Source organism: Microcaecilia unicolor, chromosome 2 (assembly GCF_901765095.1).
Source record: "Microcaecilia unicolor chromosome 2, aMicUni1.1, whole genome shotgun sequence".
Lineage (NCBI taxonomy): Eukaryota > Metazoa > Chordata > Amphibia > Gymnophiona > Siphonopidae > Microcaecilia > Microcaecilia unicolor.
In genome coordinates, this window is record NC_044032.1 from 592,897,767 (window position 1) to 592,917,143 (window position 19,377).

The 19,377-nt window shown below is 41.2% G+C and overlaps 1 protein-coding gene across 3 annotated transcripts in view; it reads left to right on the forward strand.

Moving 5' to 3' along the window:
* Positions 1-19,377, forward strand: part of SH3RF1 (SH3 domain containing ring finger 1) — a 346,368-nt gene that overhangs the window by 189,434 nt on the left and 137,557 nt on the right. For all 3 annotated transcript variants that reach the window (XM_030191566.1, XM_030191564.1, XM_030191565.1), the window contains 2 exons: positions 3,395-3,490; positions 16,067-16,369. In XM_030191566.1, coding sequence (XP_030047426.1) covers positions 3,395-3,490; positions 16,067-16,369 — 399 coding nt within the window. The remainder of the gene's footprint in view (positions 1-3,394; positions 3,491-16,066; positions 16,370-19,377) is intronic.

Consider the following 19,377-nt stretch of genomic DNA (forward strand, 5'->3'; position numbering starts at 1 on the left):
ATGGGAAGCTGATGAATTTACCTTAGAACTTTTTATTCAGTTCCTTAACCAATGTCATCCAACTATTAAATTTACAGCTCATCATGATAAACAAGAAATAAATTTTCTGGATGTACAGGTAAAGAAGGGTGAATCATCCTTTGACACTACCGTATATCGTAAGAAAACTGACGTTAATAGCTTGCTACAATACACGAGTAGTCATCCGAAATGTCTAAAGGAGAGTCTTCCTTTCTCTCAGATGTTGAGGTATCGTCGATTATGTTCAGAACTGACTGATTTTCGTGCACAGGCAAGGATCTTAAGCAAACGTCTTCTTCAAAGAGGTTACCCTAAACATACAGTACGACAAGCTTACCGCAGAGCCAAATTCAATCATCGTGAATTGCTACTTAGCCCGAAGAATGTTAAAGAAAAATCATGTGATGAAAAAGAACTCATCACTTGTGTTCTACGGTTTAATAATGATACGCATAGGGTCATGAAGATTTTTAAAGATCACTGGGGCATACTACAAACATTACCAACATTTACCGATACAAGGATTCGTTTTGCCTACAGTAGATCTAGGAACTTGAAAGAACTTCTGTGTCCTTCTTTGTTACCTCCGCTTGTACAGAGAACTTTTACTTTTGAAGGACACAAAAAATGCGGTAGTTGCAACATGTGCGAAGTGATGTTAGAAATAAAAGAATTTGTTCATCCTAAATCTGCACAAAGGTTCATTTTAAAAGTTAATACTAATTGCAAATCCAATCATGTGGTATACTGTTTGATCTGCCCTTGTGAAAAATTGTACGTAGGACAAACTTCACGCACGCTACAGGTTCGATTGATTGAGCACCGTAGCGTGATACATACAAAAAAAACAGCTACACCTTTAGCTCTCCATTGTGATAGAGCACAGCACTCCTTTATGGAGTTACGATGTTTTGTATTGCAACATGTTGTAATTTCCCCTACCAGAATTGGAGGCAATTTAAAGAGATCTTTATTTCAATGTGAACAAAAATGGATACACTGTTTGCATTCACTGGTTCCAGTGGGTTTAAACGGAAAAATAGAATGGGGACACTTTTTTTAGTAACATAAAGAGGGTGATATATACACTTTTTTTAGTAACATAAGGAGGGTGATATACATACTAATGAATTATGTGCTGTTGATTTGATAAAAGATAAAAACTAATGTATAAAAATAACATGACAGCTGTAGAACTTTATTTTCAGTTAAGATCGAATCAGGAAAGGCTGATTGGCCACACTAACTTTCGGCGTCTGACGTAGGAGGGTATTTAAATTCAGAGGCCATTTTTTCATTTGAGTTGGTCCGTTAGAGCGGTTTGATTTCTAGCTGAGGTGATTTCGAAGGAAATACTGTATATTTTCACAGAATTAAGGTCTAGGTTTATACTAATATACTTTTCTGTTGCAGATTGACGCAGACCATGTGACCCTGAGGCAGGTAACGAAACGCTGGCCATCGTAGGTCATGGTCTTGCTTGGCGTCTAATCAGAAAAGAAAAAAATAAACATCACGGGACTTCTTTAAAAGCTAAGTAGCTAAATAGCTCTTAAATATTAACGATAGAAGAAATGGATATATATATGTAAAAAGAATAACCTTATACATGGGGTGTTTGCCAGTGATGAAACAGCCCAGCCCCCGTGAGCTTGTTTGATACGTAGCCGGGGGTTTTTGAGGCAACACCTCTTTATCTAAGTGATTATGAGATCTATAGGTCATAGAAAACGCTAGTTGTGTTCTTATATCTCCTTCATTTTTTTGTTTTTGTTAAGTAAACAATAAAGGCAGGAGGAGATTACCTTCTTAATTTATTAGAATCACTTATATATACTGTCATCTACCAACATTTGCTTATTTCCGATCTGATGAAGAAGGGCAACCTTCGAAAGCTAATCAAAAAATGTATTAAGTTATGTCCAATAAAAAAAGGTATCATCTTATTTTCTTGTCCATGTTTTATTTCTATTGATTACCTTTAAAAGCGGACTAACACGGCTACCACACCTCTCTACTCAAGAACTTCACAAAAAATACTAGACATTTGCAGCTAAGACGATCAAACACTTTGAAAGAGCACAAAAGGACTTAATAAGGACACTGACTTTTCCTCTTGCTAACAAATATAAGTTATCTAAACAGCAGAATTTGTTCCATCACACTTGCTTCTGTTAGCCCCCATTCCTCCTGTCCTCTCCATTCTTTCCCTAAAATGAGCTGAAATAGCATATGCAGACAGCCTATGGCCTAGCTAACTCTACCATTTAAATCTAGTGTAAATGTATTGTTTCTTTACTCATTGAATGAAGGCAAATTAAGGGCCCTTTTACTAAGCTGCATTAGGCACAAACGTGTTCCTAACGCAGAAAAAATGACCTAATGCAGGATGTGATTTTGCGTTTTGCGATCTCCATGTGTTAAGCATGTGGTATTTTGGTGTGTGTGTGGGGGGGGGGGGGGGGGGGGGGTAGAGGGCATGTTGGGCCGAGAACGGCCATGGATGTGGAATCACCTAGCACAGTGACATCATCGCAATGCTATTTGGCACGTCTGTATAACACAGGAGTCCTTAGCTCTTCCTAAATAGAAGGCAGTAAGTTCTCCTGCGATAATTTATTTCAATGGCCACAGATTACTGCTAGCATTAGCCATAACTGAAACAAATGAGAAAAGGCCCTTTTTGACGGCTGTGCTAAAAATAGGCTAGGAAAGACTCTTGTTTGAAGTAGGTCCAATAGAAATATATCACCTACAACTTGTAAACATGGTGATCAAAATACTGTGTTCAGATTATAATCATCTAGTATTTTTCATTGCATTACATCTTCGTGTTACATAGGTATTATAGGCAGGTAATAATATTTTTTTTTAATGTGACTTGAAAAGCACATCATATATTCTAAGAATATTCCAAAATAATTTTTAAATTTTTTTTTCTAAAATTTCCAATTTTTTCACTTCAGGTCTCTGGAGGGGCAAAATGGAAAACCCTTTTTCTTTTCTCCCTGTGGCTTTCACATTTCCATTAGGCCTTGAATCTAATACTAATTCCCAGAATTCAGTTTTTAAGTAATCAGACTCTCTTCAATGCAACAAAAAGAAAGAAAAATTGCTTATTGCAGCACAGTAGGTAGTATCTGCTCAGAAGACCCCAGCATAATTGACTCAGATAGGTCTTCATACTAGCTGGATAACTCCTGAGAAGATGAAAGACCTAGGGAAAAATAATTCAGTTCTAAAAGCAGTGGGATTTATTTTGTCAAGGAGCTGCCGAGTTTTCTTTGTGCATGGCTGAAATGTAATTTATTATAGTGTGAAATTAAGTGAAAGCTTCTCTAATAACAGGAGATATAATTGAATATTTCTGCAGGATGATGTTTTGACAGTGATTCGCCGGGTGGATGAGAACTGGGCTGAAGGAATGCTGGGGGACAAAATAGGAATATTCCCAATTTCCTATGTGGAGGTAGGTAAACTGGAAGTCTGCTTCTCACAGATGACTTTGAAATTATTAGGAACTTTTTTTCTGCTTCAGTAATGTGGTTTTTTTTGTAGCTCAGATATCCTGTTTTTCTTCAGCTGTCCATAACCACCTGTCACCTGCTGCAATCTGGTTTCATATTAGTCGACTTTAGATTGATTGACATCTTCTATCTCTTCCTGTGTCTTTTTTTTTCTCCTTGAATTTTGTGTTTTGGCTGTTTGCCTCATCTTTGCACTGTGCAGTATAAGATTAAGAATTTTGGATAAAGAGGTCTAAAAAAGTAAAAAGATGCTAGAGGGCGTCCTGGAGAACTGAAAGCTCTTGGAGCCTCCAATCCTTTGTTCTACTGTAATCTAATATAATAAAACGCACCCTCAACGTTCTGAGGACAACGTTCTGAAGCCATGAAGCCATCTGACGTCACTCCCAGGCTGAAGGGTTCGTGGATTCGTGGTGTGAAGCCTTCAAGCCAGCCAGCCGTCTCTGCCCCGCCCTCGCGTCAAACGTCATGACGTCGAGGGCGGAAAAAAAAACCCCAAACAAATCCGGCAGCGAAGCGTCAGGGAAGGAGGCGGCACTCCCGACGTCTAGCCTTCCCTTCGCTGTGTTCCGCCTTCTTCTGACGTCAAGGATGACGTCAAAAGAAGGCGGAACACAACGAAGGGAAAGCTAGACGTCGGGAGCGCCGCCTCCTTCCCTGATGCTTCGCTGCCGGAACCGCCACGGCGGTAAATTTAAAAAGAAGAAAAAAAACAAAAAGGGATGTTGGGGGGAGAGAAGAGGGTGGCCAGTAAAGAAGAACAATGGGAGTGGGAGGGCAGGGGAGAAACGACAGCATGGATGCAAAGGGGGGGGCATGGATGCGAAGGTGGGGGGGAAGAGGGCGGCCCAGGCTGGGACATGGGAGAGAGAGGAGCATGGATGCGAGGGGGGGTCATGGAAGGGAGAGAGGGGACTTGCTGGAAAAGGATGAATGGAGGCGGCAGGGGACAGAGGAGCATGGATGGGCATGGATTGGGAGGGCAGGGCTCAGGGAGAGAGGGGAATTGCTGAAAAGGGATGAATGGAGGGGCCAGGTGACAGAGGAGCATGGATGGGCATGGATTGGAAGGGCAGGACTCAGGGAGAGGGGAATTGCTGGATAAGGATGAATGGAGGGGACAGATGGGCATGGATGGATATGGATTGCAGGGCAGGGCTCAGGGAGAGAGGGGAATTGCTGGATAGGGATGAATGGAGGGGGCAGGGGACAGAGGAGCATGGATGGGCATGGATTGGGAGGGCAGGGCTCATGGAGAGAGGGGAATTGCTGGATAGGGATGAATGGAGGGGACAGATGGGCATGGATGGATATGGATTGCAGGGCAGGCCTCAGGGAGAGAGGGGAATTGCTGGATAGGGATGAATGGAGGGGACAGGTGACAGAGGAGCATGGATGGGCATGGATTGGGAGGGCAGGGCTCAGGGAGAGAGGGGAACTGCTGGAAAAGGATTAATGGAGGGGGCAGGGGACAGATGGGCATGGATACACTCTCTCTCTCTCATATACAATGTCTTTCTGACTCTCACTCTCACACACTCTGTCTCACACTGTATCACATTCACTCTCTATGTGCCACACAGTCACTCACACACTCGCTTGGTCTCATACACTCACTCTCACAGAGAATCTGTGTCTCACACACACTCTCTCTCTCGCCCACACACACACACTCTCTCTCACACTGTGTCTCACATACACACTTGCACACACTCTCATTCTCACACACACACTCTCTCACAAACACACTCACACCCAGACTCACTCTCTCACACACTCACACTTTCACTCTGACTCTCAAACAGTCGCTCTCACATACACTCTCCCAAACATACACACTCCGAGAAAAACCTTGCTAGCGCCCGTTTCATTTGTGTCAGAAACGGGCCTTTTTTACTAGTAGTTTGTATAATGCCTTCTAAGCACATGGATTCACAACAGTTTTCAAAAGTATTCAGGTAGCAGCCTCTGAAGTTCCTGCTCTACAATGGAGAGAGGGAAAAAAGAGCAATATTTAATTTTACTTTGTTGCACTTGTTGTAACTGCTTAAGCACACACCACCTACTCTAGAAATCTATTTCCTCCCCCCTTCCCTTTACCTCTTTCTCATTGCTTTTGATTTGGGGTATAGAGGAGAACTGGGTATTGCTGAGTGCCCTCTCCTTCCTTGCTGTGGTATATCATGTTGGAATTTAGTATAATGAAAGCTGCTCAGTGGTTTCAAGCAGAAACTGGTGAATAAGGGAGGATTTTACCAAAATCTCTTGCATATAGCAATCACATTAACATTTTGTGCATGTTTGTGGTGTGAGTTACTTTGAACTTATATTTCTCATAAATTCCTTATGATTTTGTTTCAACCGCATATCCTGAGATTTCTTAACATCTAGAACTTCTTTATCCTGATTTTTGACCATTTCAGTGATGGTTATAAATATGCTTGATTTGTTTTCATGTCTCTCTTTGGATTGTCCCCAAAACTATACCTGCTTGATCGCAGACTCACAATTGTTTAGCTTTTTGTTATGCTGTTGGATCATGAGTGGTTTTTGAGAAATTGATCTAAATTGATCCAAACTATAGGTACATACTCCCGGATTATATAGTGTGCCTAGAGATCCGTGCTGAAATCCAAGCAAATTCTATAACAACATGCATGACTTAATTGGCTTAATAAGCTGATCAGCATTGATAATAGCTTATACCAAGCAATAATGAGCACTAAATGGCAATAATTAGAATTTATGTGCACAACTCACTAAGCACATTCTGTAATGCAGTGCGCCTAACTTCTAACGTGCACAGGCAAAAAGGGGTGTGGTTATAGGTGGAGAAATGAGCATTTCATGGGCATTCTGAAATTTACATGCGTAGTTATAGAATATGGCCTAAATCTACGCGTCTGGATTTACGCTGTGGTTTTGTTGGTGTAAATGGAGGCATTTAGTTTAGGTGCTGAGATATCAACTATAAGCGTATTCTATATACCACACCTAAATCTTGGTGATTTCTTCACCAATATTTTAGGCGCCATATATAGAATCTCCCCCCATAATGCTACGTTCCTTATTAGGAGTCGCGACTGAAGAAAAGGATCTTGTAATCATTGTGGATAATACATTAAAATCCTCAGCTCAGTGTTCCATGGCAATTTAAAAAAACCATAAAGAATACTAGGTGGTATTAGGAAAGAAATAGAATATAAAATGGAGAATATCATAATGCCTCTTTGTCTGTGGTACAATTGCAGTTTTTGTATACAGTTTGGTTGTCTCATCTCAAAAATTATATAGTGGAACTAGAAAACGTTCAGAGAAGAACAACAACAAAAGTGACAAAGGGGTCATAATGACCTCCTTTATGAGGAAAGGCTGAACAGGATAGGGCTGTTCAGCCTGGTGAAGAGATGGCTGAGAGGAAATATGATAGAGATCTATAAAATCATGAGTGGGATGTAATTGGTAAATAGGGAATAGTTACCTTTCCAAAAAGATTAGAACTAGGTAGCACTCCATAAAAGCTAATAGGTGATACTTTGAAAAACAAATCAGAGAAAATATATTTTTTTTCACTCAACACACAGTTAAACTGTGGAATTTGTTCTCCAAGGATGTGGTGAAACTGTTAGCATAACTGGATTTCTAAAGGATTTAGGCCAGAGGTAGAGAACCTTTTTTTTTTCTTTAAGTTGGAAGACTGTGTCCCATTTGTTCTATTACAAGTTATATTTATGCATAAAAAATATGCATGATAGGTGTTTAGGGGCATTTTCGATTTGACGTCTAAATCCAATTTTGGATGTTTTTGCTGAAAACATTCAAAAATCAAGTGGCGAGCATAGTGATTTTTGAACCAGAAAAATGTCCGTGTTTTTGTTTCTGAAATGGCCATTTGCTAGATATTTTTGTGCCCAGTATGTCTATCTTTCTGGATTTTAGAAAAAAAAAATGCAAGGGGACAATACACAAAAAGAAACCATTGGGATGTATGGGGGAGCTAGCGTTCTTAGAAGACAGGCCACATAGATATTCCAGCAGAGCAGTGGGGTACCCTAGGGGGCAATTTAGTGGACTTCACATGAAAGTTCCCAGGTACACATCTCACTGTTACCCCCTTATCTTGTATGATGAGCCCTCCAAAACCCACCAAAAGCCTACTGTACCCAACTGTACACCACTACAATAGCCTTTATGCCTGCATGTGTCACCTATATGTAGGTACATTAATTTGGGATAGAAAGCTTTGCAAGTCTCAAGCTTTCTATCACAAGTGTAACAGAATGGGATACTAGGCTACTCCAGGGACCTGCTTGTTCTCTAATAGGACTGGCCATAACATCTGAAACTGTCTTAGAGGCTGGTATGTACTAAGAACAAAAGAAAGTAAGTGTTGCCATAATGGGAAAGACTGAAGATCCATCAAGCCCAGTATCCTGTTTTCAACTGTGGTCAATCCAGGTTACAAGTACCATGGCAAGATCCCAAAACAGTAAAATAGATTTTATACTGCTTATCTTAGAAATAAGCAGTGGATTTTCCCAAGTCCATCTTAATAATGGCTTATGGATTTTTCTTTTAGGAAGTTATCCAAACCTTTTTTTAAACCCTGCTAAGCTAATTGCTTTTACCATATTATCTTAAAATGAATTCCAGAGTTTAATTACATGTTGAGGGAAGAAATATCTTCTCTGATTTGTTTTAAATTTACTACTTAATAGCTTCATTGCATGCCTCTTAGTCCTAGTATTTTTGGATAGAGTAAACAAGTGATTCACATCAGCCCAGTCCATTCCACTCATTGTTTTGTAGACTTGTACCGTATCTCCCCTCAGCCATCTCTTCTCCAAGCTGAAGAGCCCTAGCCACTTTTCTTATAGGGAAGTCGTCCCAACCCCTTTAGCATTTTCATTGCCATTCTCTGTACCTTTTCTAATTCCAGTATATCTTTTTTGAGATGTGGTGACCAGAATTGCACACAGTATTTGAGGTGCAGTCACTCCATGGAGCGATACAAAGGCATTATAACATTCTCATTTTTGCTTTCCATTCCTTTGCTAGTGATATCTATTTGCTTTCTTAGCACACTGAGCAGAGGGTTTCAATGTATCATCAACAATGACACCTTGATCCCTTTCCTGATTGGTGATTCCTAATATGGAACCTTGCATCACGTAGCTATAGTTTGGGTTCCTTTCTCCCTCATGCATCGCTTTGCACTTGATCACATTACATGTCATCTGCAATTTGGATGCCCAGTCTCCCAGTGCGTAAGGTGCTCTTGCAATTTTTCACAATCCTGTTGTGATTTAACAACTTTGAATAACTTTGTGTCATCAGCAAATTTAATTAGCTCACGAGTTATTTCCTCAGGAGTCTTTAATGAGGTACTTTGTCAAATGCCTTTTGAATATCCAGATACACAATATCAACCAGTTCACTTTTATCCACGTTTGTGTACCTCTGTTTGTTTCATATCTTTGAAGGGTGGGATGGGAGAGGGTCAGTTAATACTGGGGGAGTAAAAGGGGTCATTCCTCCAGTGGAAATTTGGTAATTTAGGGCACCCTTTTGTGACTTAAGTCGTGATTGGACAATCAAAAAAAGGGGGAACAGAACTTCTACAGTAAATCTAAGATCTCAAAAAGGGGGTGGACTGCAGACAACTGCACTATTGCTCAGATAAGTTGAAATATGATATTTGACTCTGTATAGAGCAGTTATATCTTTGGAGGTTTTTTTGCCTATGATGCGAGTGAGTACTCCATGAACAATTGACAGTATATCTGCAGAGCTCGGAGATACATCATGATACTTGAGGCTTTTTCTCCCAAAACAGAAAAAATAATAAGGACTTATGCTCTTGATCACATCCTTTAAATGTACTAAGGATTTCAGTAGATTATTGTATTGAGAACTAATTATCCTTTAGTTTGCTCATATATTGAGACTTGAGAATAATTTTTTATCATGTCACATTTTCATTTTGACACATGTATACTGTGGTTTCTTTTGTTGTTTTATTGAGCATCATCACCTTCATGCTCTTCTAATTTACTTTTGGGTTTAAATTTGGGATCCTCACTGCACTTAGGGGCCCTTTTGCAAAGATTCGTAAGGGCCTACGTGTGTGCAGCACTTGTCAAATCGGCATTACCTCACGGCTAGCATCTGTGTCTGGCAGTAATTCCAAGTTTGGTGCACACTGAAAACCCGCGGTAGAAAATAATTTTCTATTTTCTACCACTGGGCCATTCCCTGCGGTAATCAGGAGTTGGCGCGCACTGGACAGTTACTGCACAGGTAACGTGTGAGCCCTTACTGCTAAGTCAATGGGTGGCGTTAAATGCTCGGGCCGTAAATAGACATTCTGGTTTTCTTTTTGCCGCACGTCCATTTCCCAGCCCAGAACCCCCCCCCCCCTCACCTTTTTTCAAGTCGCAGTGGAGAAATGGTCCAGCCCACAGTACTGCAGACCACGTTTTGGTGTGCCTTTGTAAAAGTGCACCTTAGTTTTTGTATCTCTTCATGTCTACTGTACTTTGTCTGGTTTTTGTTTTCATTTTTAAAAATTTTGACATATCTATTTTGATGTTTTGTTTATTTGTTTTGACGTTATACTTTGTTATTATTTATAGACCCCTGAAGAAGGCTTTATGCCGAAACACGGCCTCTACAGGGTTAGGTTTATCTACGACTCTGGCAGGTCAAGATTTATACTGTTGGTTTATTGTTGGAGAATAAAGTATGTTTAGAAGCTTGGACTTCATTCCCATCTGATTCTCTTGAAATTTTCTTTTTCTTCCACCTCCTTTTGTGATCTTAGTCGTGATTGCAACAGGTCTAGACCAAAATGTCAAACTTTTAGCCCCGGACATTTTTGCTTTGTTCCATTATGGCAGAAAAAGTCCAAGTTTTGGGACGCCCAGATCCCACCCCAGCATTCCTTGTTGTGATTTAGACACACTGGATACGAACTGCAAAGAAAAACATCTTTAAAAAGGTTTCAAAAATAGTGATTTGGATGTTTTGGCAAAAAAAAAAAAAAGTCCACTTGCTGCTTTGTTCCGCATTTTGGATGGTTTTCTAATGTTTTTCTGTTTTGAAAATGAGCCCCTAGATGACTTTATTGAAAAAAATTAGTAAATGTACTTTCATTATTAAAATTAATGAAAGCAAAATTAAACTTTGAGAGGAAGCGAATAAGTCATTAAGGGTCCTGTTTACTAAGCCGCGCATAAACTTTTTTGTGCGTTCTAATGATAGAGACACCCATTATATTCCTATAGGTGCCTCTATCAGCACGTGCTAATTTTTAGTGCACGCTAAAAAGTTTGCGCATCTACAGTGCAGCTTAGTAAACAAGGCCCCAAGATGCTCATTTTCAAAGCACATAGACTTAGACTTTCAAAGTTACACAGATTACTATGTAATGCTCTGTGTGCTTTGAAAATGAGCCTCTAAGGGGCACTTTTTCTGGTGTATTTTAGTATCTAAGCTTAATACATGGAAACGTGGGATTTTGCTGCATGCTAAGCTCAGATTTAGTGCAGCGCTTCTGAGGGATTTTTAAAATATATTTTATTGCATGTCATGCATTAGTGTTGACATTAACACATGGTTCCTGCATAGAATTAACACATGAGCACTTATGTTTCTTATTTAGGTGGCGCTAAGTGCTCCCACATTAACTCTGTGTTAACCTGTTAATGTGTGTTAAATATAACGCATTAGCTGATTGACGCTTCCATCCCCATTCTCTGCCCATGATATTCTGCTTACCAAAAATATATATTTTTTAAATCAGTAATGCACGGGTTAGTGCATGCAAGCAGACAAAATATCGCAAAATGTTTTAATTCGTTTCTGCCATAGCCTGTTTGCATGGCCTAATCTCGTATTAAAGGCTTGATGCCGTTTAGTAAAAGGGCCTCTAAATTAGTAAAAAAAACAAAAGTCTAGACTCCAAGGGGGTAGTTCTCAAGTTGCGTTAGGTCTATAATACAAAGTTCAGTGCCATAATGAATATTTTTTAGGTCACAAAATGGTACATAGTAATAAGAGGTAAAGCATGCAGATGCATATAAAACACCTCAATACTATGTAAAATCTATAATGTGGCTTGCATTGAACACTGCAAGCTGTGTTAAAACTGGAAAAATAACCCCAGCAAATAGCTTGGGTTACTTTACTAACTGGGGAGCATAAGGCTGTAAGGCCGTTACCTCATGTTCCTGAGCACTTCTTAAAGGTCCTGGACAGTAAGCACCCCTAGATCCCTCCCCCACCTGACCTACCATGTTTCCACGAAAATAAGACACTGTCTTATATTAATTTTTGCCCCCCAAAATGCGCTAGGTCTTATTTTCAGGGGCTGTCTTATTTTTCGGGGAAACATCGGGGTTGGATCGGGGTTGGCCCGCTCGCCCTCCGTTGCTCCCGGAACTAACCTTAAATGCCTCCTTTCACCTTTGCAGCAAGCAGCAACAGGGCAAGCCACTCCTTCCTTCCGTGTCCCGCCCTCGCCTGACGTAACGTCCGCGAGGGCGGGACACGGAAGGAAGGAGAGGTCTGCCCTGCTGCTGCTTGCTGCGAAGGTGAAAGGAGGTGTTTAAGGTTAGTTCCAGGAGCGACGGAGGGTGGGTGGAGGGGGGGCCCGGCGACCTCGGGTGGGGGGGGTGGCCCGGGGGCGGCCTTGTCCGGCTCTCGGTGGCCCTGCTTTCAAACAAAAATTTGCTAGGTCTTACTTTCGGGGGAGGCCTTATATCTACCAATTCAGGAAAACCTCTACTAGGTCTTATTTTCTGGGGATGTCTTACTTTCGGGGAAACAGTGTAGAAGTCCCACCATTAAGCCTCCCAGACCCAGAAAGTCTCTCTCCTACAAAGTCTAGCCCCCGGAAGCCCCCCATTAACCCCCCCCACCCCGACCCAGAGGGCTTCTCTCGAATTCAAGATCCCCCCCCTCCATGGGCCTACCTTGAATATTCCTGGTATGTAATAGAGTCTAGGCAGGGACAATCACTATTTGCTCCTGCCCTTGCCAGCGTTGGGTTCAAAATGGAGCTGGTGACTCCTAGCTTTAGTTTTGAAATACTGTCGTTAGGGGTCAGGTTTCTGTATAAGGATCTCCCAAAAGATACCAGGGATCTTCAAGACTACAGGTTTCCCACCAGTGGTTTAGACTGATTCCTGGAGGAAAAGTCCTTATTAATCATGTAGACTTATCCCTTGATATGAGTAAAAATTGGATCAGCTTTGGGATCCTGCCAGGTTCTTGTGCCCTGGATTGGCTGTTGTCAAACTCAGGATCGTGGGCTTGATGGACCTTTCATTTGGCCCAGAATGGCATTTTTTAAGTTCTTTCAAGAAGAGGACATACACAAAGTTGCTTCCTTTGTCACTTTTTTGTTTGTCTTTTGTTCCCCATGGCAGTCATAATTTTTATTCAGCTAAATATGCGGTTTTTCCCACTAGTGCCCTAGTGAGGCTTTTCAGCTTTTTCAAATTAACATTTTTCTTCACCACTCAATGTTATTGAATATTTGTTCTTTCCCATAAAACTGTGTTGTGTTGACAGCCTGGTCATAAAATCTTTTTCTGCAACAATTTAATTTTTTGTTTTCTGTTTTTATCACCATATCAGAAAAGCAAGCTAGGAGCTTTAAGAGGTGCCCAAAAGGGCTTACAGAAGAACGTTTGTTGTTGTTGTTGTTGATTTATTTAGAAACCACCAGTACAGTTAGAACAAAGTTAAAAAACTACAGCCATGTCATATGCAACCAATAAAATCAAGAAAAATTGGAACAATATAATGAATACTAGAGAGTTTCCATTATGCTTTGCTTATTTTATCCCCCCCCCCCCCAAACTCCACTTCCTCCCCAACTATCAGTTCAATACCCAAACCACTATAATACTGTCCAAGAACATGTGTTCTCTTCCAGGCAGCCCCCCAAAATATGAACACACAGAATAGCCTTACTGGTATTGAAGCTGCCTTTGCTAGTGAGTGATCAGGACTTAAACTGTGCCCTGAAAGAGGGAAAAAATGTTTATAAGAGTGAAAGTGTTTGCTGGGTAAAATAGAGTTACAAAAGGGAATTGTCTTGCTGATAAGGTCAGAGAGCTTTGCCTATAATTCAGTGATCAGTAGTGTTTGATTCTCAAAACACAGAAATAAGTTACAAATTTTTCAAAAAGCACACTTTGGTCCCGATGCTCAGAAGCAAATGCGGACGATAGAGGCCATTAACGCCGAACTAGCACCCGCATTTGCTAGCGCTGAATGTTCAGAGCCAGTGAGCGCATGAACCAACGAGCTCGCCGGGTCTGAGCACAATGAGCCTGAAAATGCATACTGATGGGGTTATTCGCCATTCATCCCTAATGCGTGCCAAACTGCAAACCCTACACCAGCTTGGAGCTGGCATTAGGGTTTGTGAAGCAGCCCAGCCATCACTCCCTCTATTACAGCTGCTGCACTGACCTCCAATCACAGGTTCAAAGAAAGCAAATCGCGAGAGATCTAGATCCTGTCTCTTTAAAAAAAAGAAAACAAATTATATCTGCTCACAACCTGATGGGGACACAACAAAGCTCATCTGCTGCCAACCTTTAAGTTTCCTCCTATGCATGTGACTGTCACAGTCTTCCAGCAGGTCAGCTAGCATACCGCCCCTCTCTCCTCCCATTGGTTGCTGGTCGGGAACAAGTAGAGGGATTGCCAGAAGAGCCAGTCAGCCTCCTTCTCCTCTTCCTGCTTCAGTGGGGGCTGGAGGCTTCTGCCTTGTAGCCTGTTCCATTGTTGCCAGATGGACGGTTTTCCCGCCCAATTGGGCGGCTTTCCGCGACCCGCTGTGGGAAATTTTCGACCACTGCGGGTCGCGGTTTTTTTGGGCGGCTTCGCTTTTGGTTGGGCAGGGTTTTTTTTCCTTCTCCGGCTGTGTTTTTCGCCCCGCAGGGGCATGGTTAATGACGTAGGGGGAGGAGCTGTTGACATAGGGGGAGGATCTGTTTGACGGGGTGGAGCTGTTGACGTAGGGGGTGGAGCTGATGATGGCGGGGGTGGGGTTAATGGGGGTGGGGCTGTGCGGTTTTGGGCGGCTTTACAACTGGTTTGGGGTGGGAAAAATTATTTAAATCTGGCAACCCCCTGTTCCTGCTGGACTTTCACCTCCCGAGCTGTCTCCGTCCTGCTCCGATGTGTCCACAGAGGGTCCTGAAAGTGGCTCTGGTGAGGTCTGTTATCTTTCGGCAATGATTTCACAAAGTCCTAAAAGTTAGGTGCAGGGGGAAGTAAGGCTTCCTTCAGATTACAGTGCTAAGCCTGGCTGCGTCTGTGGGGCTGCTGAGTCTCTCCCTCCATGCTGAAGCCAGCTAGTTGCAGGTGGATCGCTCCAGTTCCTTACATTGATAAGTTTGTATCTCAGCTGCACTTGCCAGCAGCTCTCTCTCCTCCTTCCCTCCTCCCATTCTGGCATTCTGGGCATGTGCTTAAGAGCTGTTCTTAATGCACAACTCTTGAGCGCATGTGCCAGACACTGACCTACCGCTGAACTCCCTAATGCTCAACACTAATCTGCTGAGGCATCTATTTTTTATACAAGTGCTTCAGGCGCATTGTAGATTTCAATACAATCTCATTTAGTGTTTGTGTTTTGCAGTATATTATACAGTATTGTAAAACATCTCAACTGGTAAATATTCATATAAAAATCCTGAACGTGTAGATGCCAGACTTACTTCACTCAACTGTGTATTCATTGTCTCTGCATGCCTTCTCATTGCTACACACAGTATTTAAAATAACAGGCAGCCACGTGACCCAGCAAAACCAAACAAATGTCTTCATTTCCAAACTCAGGAGATTAAAAAAAAAGTTATGTCATTCTGTGGCTTCCTTCAAGCCAGAAGGGGGAACACTGAGTTAGTAAACTGTAGATCCAGCATTGTTCAAGCTTTCATAATACCAATCCACTGTTCTCTTGTCTAAGTTGGAGACCCACTTTCAGTCAACAATTATTACTTAGGCTTGAACAACACTGTATCTGTAAATCAAAGTCAGTGTTCCCTACTGGCTTGAATATAGCCCATAGCACCACTCTGCTGCTTCATTGCCTAACCAAGTTAGCACTTTTGAGAGTAATCAGAGGGCCTGCTTCTTTCATTCCTGCTGGCTGAAGTGGAAGAAAGGGTTTCACCTGCTGCCACTGCATTTTTGGTAGGGTTAGGCATTTCTGCCACTTTTATGATTCATTTCCTACTATCCAGCCACTCCTAGCATCTTGCGTGTCTCTCCATCCAGCCATGTGCAAACAAATGTGCATACAGACGGGCAGGCAGATGAACTGAGCTTCAACAACAGGAAGTAATGCTATAGTGGAAACACGCCTATAAAGCAAATTTTCTCATGTACAATGTGATGTCTCATTTGAAATATTTTGCTTGTGAATGTTCTGTCAGTAAGATTACCCAACTGGCTAATCACCTCCATTTATGTCATATTTTTTTGTTTTGCAGTTCAATGCAGCAGCCAAACAGTTGATAGAGCTGGACAAGCCCTCAGGTTCTGGGTTGGACTCTGGGGAAGGTACCTCAGGGGCAGCCTACAGCAATTCAACCCAAAAGCACACTGATACTAAGAAGAACACCAAAAAACGGCACTCCTTTACCTCTCTTACCATGTCTAATAAGTCCTCACAAACTTCTCAGAACCGTCACTCCATGGAAATTAGTCCTCCTGTCCTCATCAGTTCCAGTAACCCCACTGCGGCAGCTCGTATAAGTGAGTTGACTGGTCTGTCTTGCAGTGCTCCTTCTCAGGTAATGGACTTGGAATCAAATGCAGGACTTAAGCAGTCCTTAAACTACATAAGATGTATCTTATGTAGTGTTGCAATTGCAATTCAAGGGTATTGCATTCATTAATGTGCATTAATATCGATGTTACGTATTCTCAGCAAATGCTAACAAGCCCTAGAGAAGGGAGAGGAAAGGTGAATTTAGGGAATAGAGATGGTAAGGTAATGTGACTGATAAACCAAAGGATGCAGAGAACAATCTGTCACCAGTTTTAACAGAGCTGAATATCAGCAAGAGGAAAAGATATCAGCGATAGTAATGGTCTTCACTTTGTGGAATAGAACCCAAAATGGATACCTTTCTTTCTTTGTGTATGTCTGTGTCTAAGAGAAATACTTAGCTAGGTTTTCAAGAGGAAGTTAATAGGTTTTAAAAAATTGCAAAAAAACATTGTCCGATACTTGATCTCCTAGTTATTTAACACATGATAAACTTACTATTGTCATTCACATTTTGGGTTTTCAATAGTAGAAAATTATTACCTCATGTTCCGTTCTTGAGGAATAAGGCTATCATTTTTGGTATCAAATGAAAATGCTTTTCTTTTACTAGATGAAATATGTTTTACCTATTACATACTTTTGCATAGATAGTGACACCAGTAAATAAAAGAAGCAATAATAACTTGCATGAATTCTGAAAAATATCAGAATGAATTATTGCATTGAAGTACAGGGGAACTGTAGTATTTACTGAAGGTGCAACAAGAGATTTTTTGATGTCCAGCATACATAGTGATGAGATGTGGAGTTCAATGTAGGAAAGAGGTCTGCAAGAACAAGTCTCAGTATTTGCGATGGGACTATTATCATCACCATTGTTTTCATGTCCCAATTTGAGAAGTATTTTCAACAAGGTGTTTAATCATGAACTTAGTGCAATAAACTGATCTCAACAAATGTTCTTACAGAGAAGGCCGGTAGGTGGCAGATCCAATATACTACTTGTTCCTTTTCCATGGTTGTAAAGTTATTACCTCATTAAAGCAAGCATTGTGCATAATAAATTATTCAACAGTTGACAAGGTGAGACCCAGATCTGGAGAGATGATTCTGGGTTGTAATTATTTGTGCCTATGACTCGTGTGAGTAGCACATACATCTGGGCACCAGTATATAGAAGTACCTCCATTGCGTTCTCCTTATTCTTTGGACAAATATTTATCCTAGTAGAAGATACCCGTGAACCATATCCTCGGGGGGGGGGGGGGGGGGGGGTTATAACTCTTGTTTTGTTGACACTGAGATTAATTGTACAATTAGAAGGCTTAGAACTTCAGGTAAACAAATAATTGGATCGAATACAGATAACATAGTAATACCGCAGTGTTCTAAATTAAGCAATAGCTGATCCCCATTCCACAAACCCCTCAAACCCCTCATCTTCTCGTAGAGTAGCTCGGAAAGCTCTATATGGAGATATATATAGATGAAATACAAATTTGAATTGTAATTCCCACTAACGTACATTCTCTGTCAGTCGATAGATTGTCCACAAGCAGGCATGCCATCCCAAGTCTGAATTTCATTGTTGAATCACAGTGAATAATCATATTGTTTAATAGAGTCCCTAAGATGGGAGTGAAAATACTTCAATAGGATAATCAGCTGGGCATCCAGTCCCAGCATTGCACTGAAACATTCCCAAGACTCTAAAGTCAAGGAGGCAATTGGCAAAGAACAGACATAGGGGCCCTTTTACTAAGCCACGTAAGCATCTACACGCACCAAATGGAGTTATCACCCGACTACCGTGTGGTCTTTCAGTAATTTCATTTTTGGTGCACATCTGATATGCGCATGTGAAAAATATATTTTCTTTTTGGGCGCACGTAACAGACGTGCGCCAAGTGGCATTTGGTGCGCATAGGTCATTGCCGCCCGGTTACCGTGTAAGTCTTTACCGCTAGGTCAATGGCAGGCGGTAAGGTCTCAGACCCAAAATGGACACGTGGCAATTTTCATTTTGCTGCACGTCCATTTTCGGCAAAAATTTTAAAAAGGCCTTTTTTACAGGTGTGCTAAAAAATGGATTGGCACGCACCAAAAACCCGCACCTACACTACCGCAAGCCATTTTTCAGCGCGCCTTTGTGAAAGGACCCCATAGTGACTTAGTTGTAAATATGCAAACACATCTCTTTGGTCTAAATTAAATTGTTCACAAAGGGCTTTAAATGACAATACATGATATAAGAAACGAATCTCTTGGGAGGTCCATCAGATCCTCTGATTTTAAAATAACTCTCTGATCCTCTTCCAGTACTCTTCCCCGTTCAAGATTTTCTCTAAATAAATATTCAAGTTAATAGTGGGTTCCGCTTGCACACAGTCGTTGGTTTTGAAGAAGCCACCTGATTTCTGTCTTGTTACAGTACAACATCTTCTGTATCCAAAGCTTCTGTAATGAAACTTCTTAATGTAACTAAAAAAAAATACTCCCCTAACAAACCAGATACACCTTTCCCCAGTCCTATTTATGGTGAGTTCCTAAGGACATTCATTGCACAAAGAAAAAATTCCTTTGGCCAGTTTCCTGCTGTCTCCAATCTACTAGCATTGAGCTTCCATTTATCCTTCACAATCTCATGTTTATAATATCTTATTGCATGTTTATATTGGTACATCTTCTGACTCGCCTTCATTTTCTGATACTTATGTCATAATTAGTCGCTATAGTAACTGCAAACCTGAATAAAACCAGTGAGCTCACATATTCTTTGCTATTGAAACAGCTCTCTTAGGGCCTCTTTTACAAAGCCACGCTAGCGATTCCCATGCAGCAAATGAGAGGAAGCCTATAGGAATTCCTCTTATTTACCATGCAGGAATTGCTAGTGCGGCTTTGTAAAAGAGGCCCTTAAAGAGGTGTTCCACAATTCTCGTTGCTCTTCTAAATATACTTCCTGTTTCCTAAAAACTGCAAGTAGATCTTTATCTAGCAGAGTCATTAGAAGCCAGACTTCAGTTT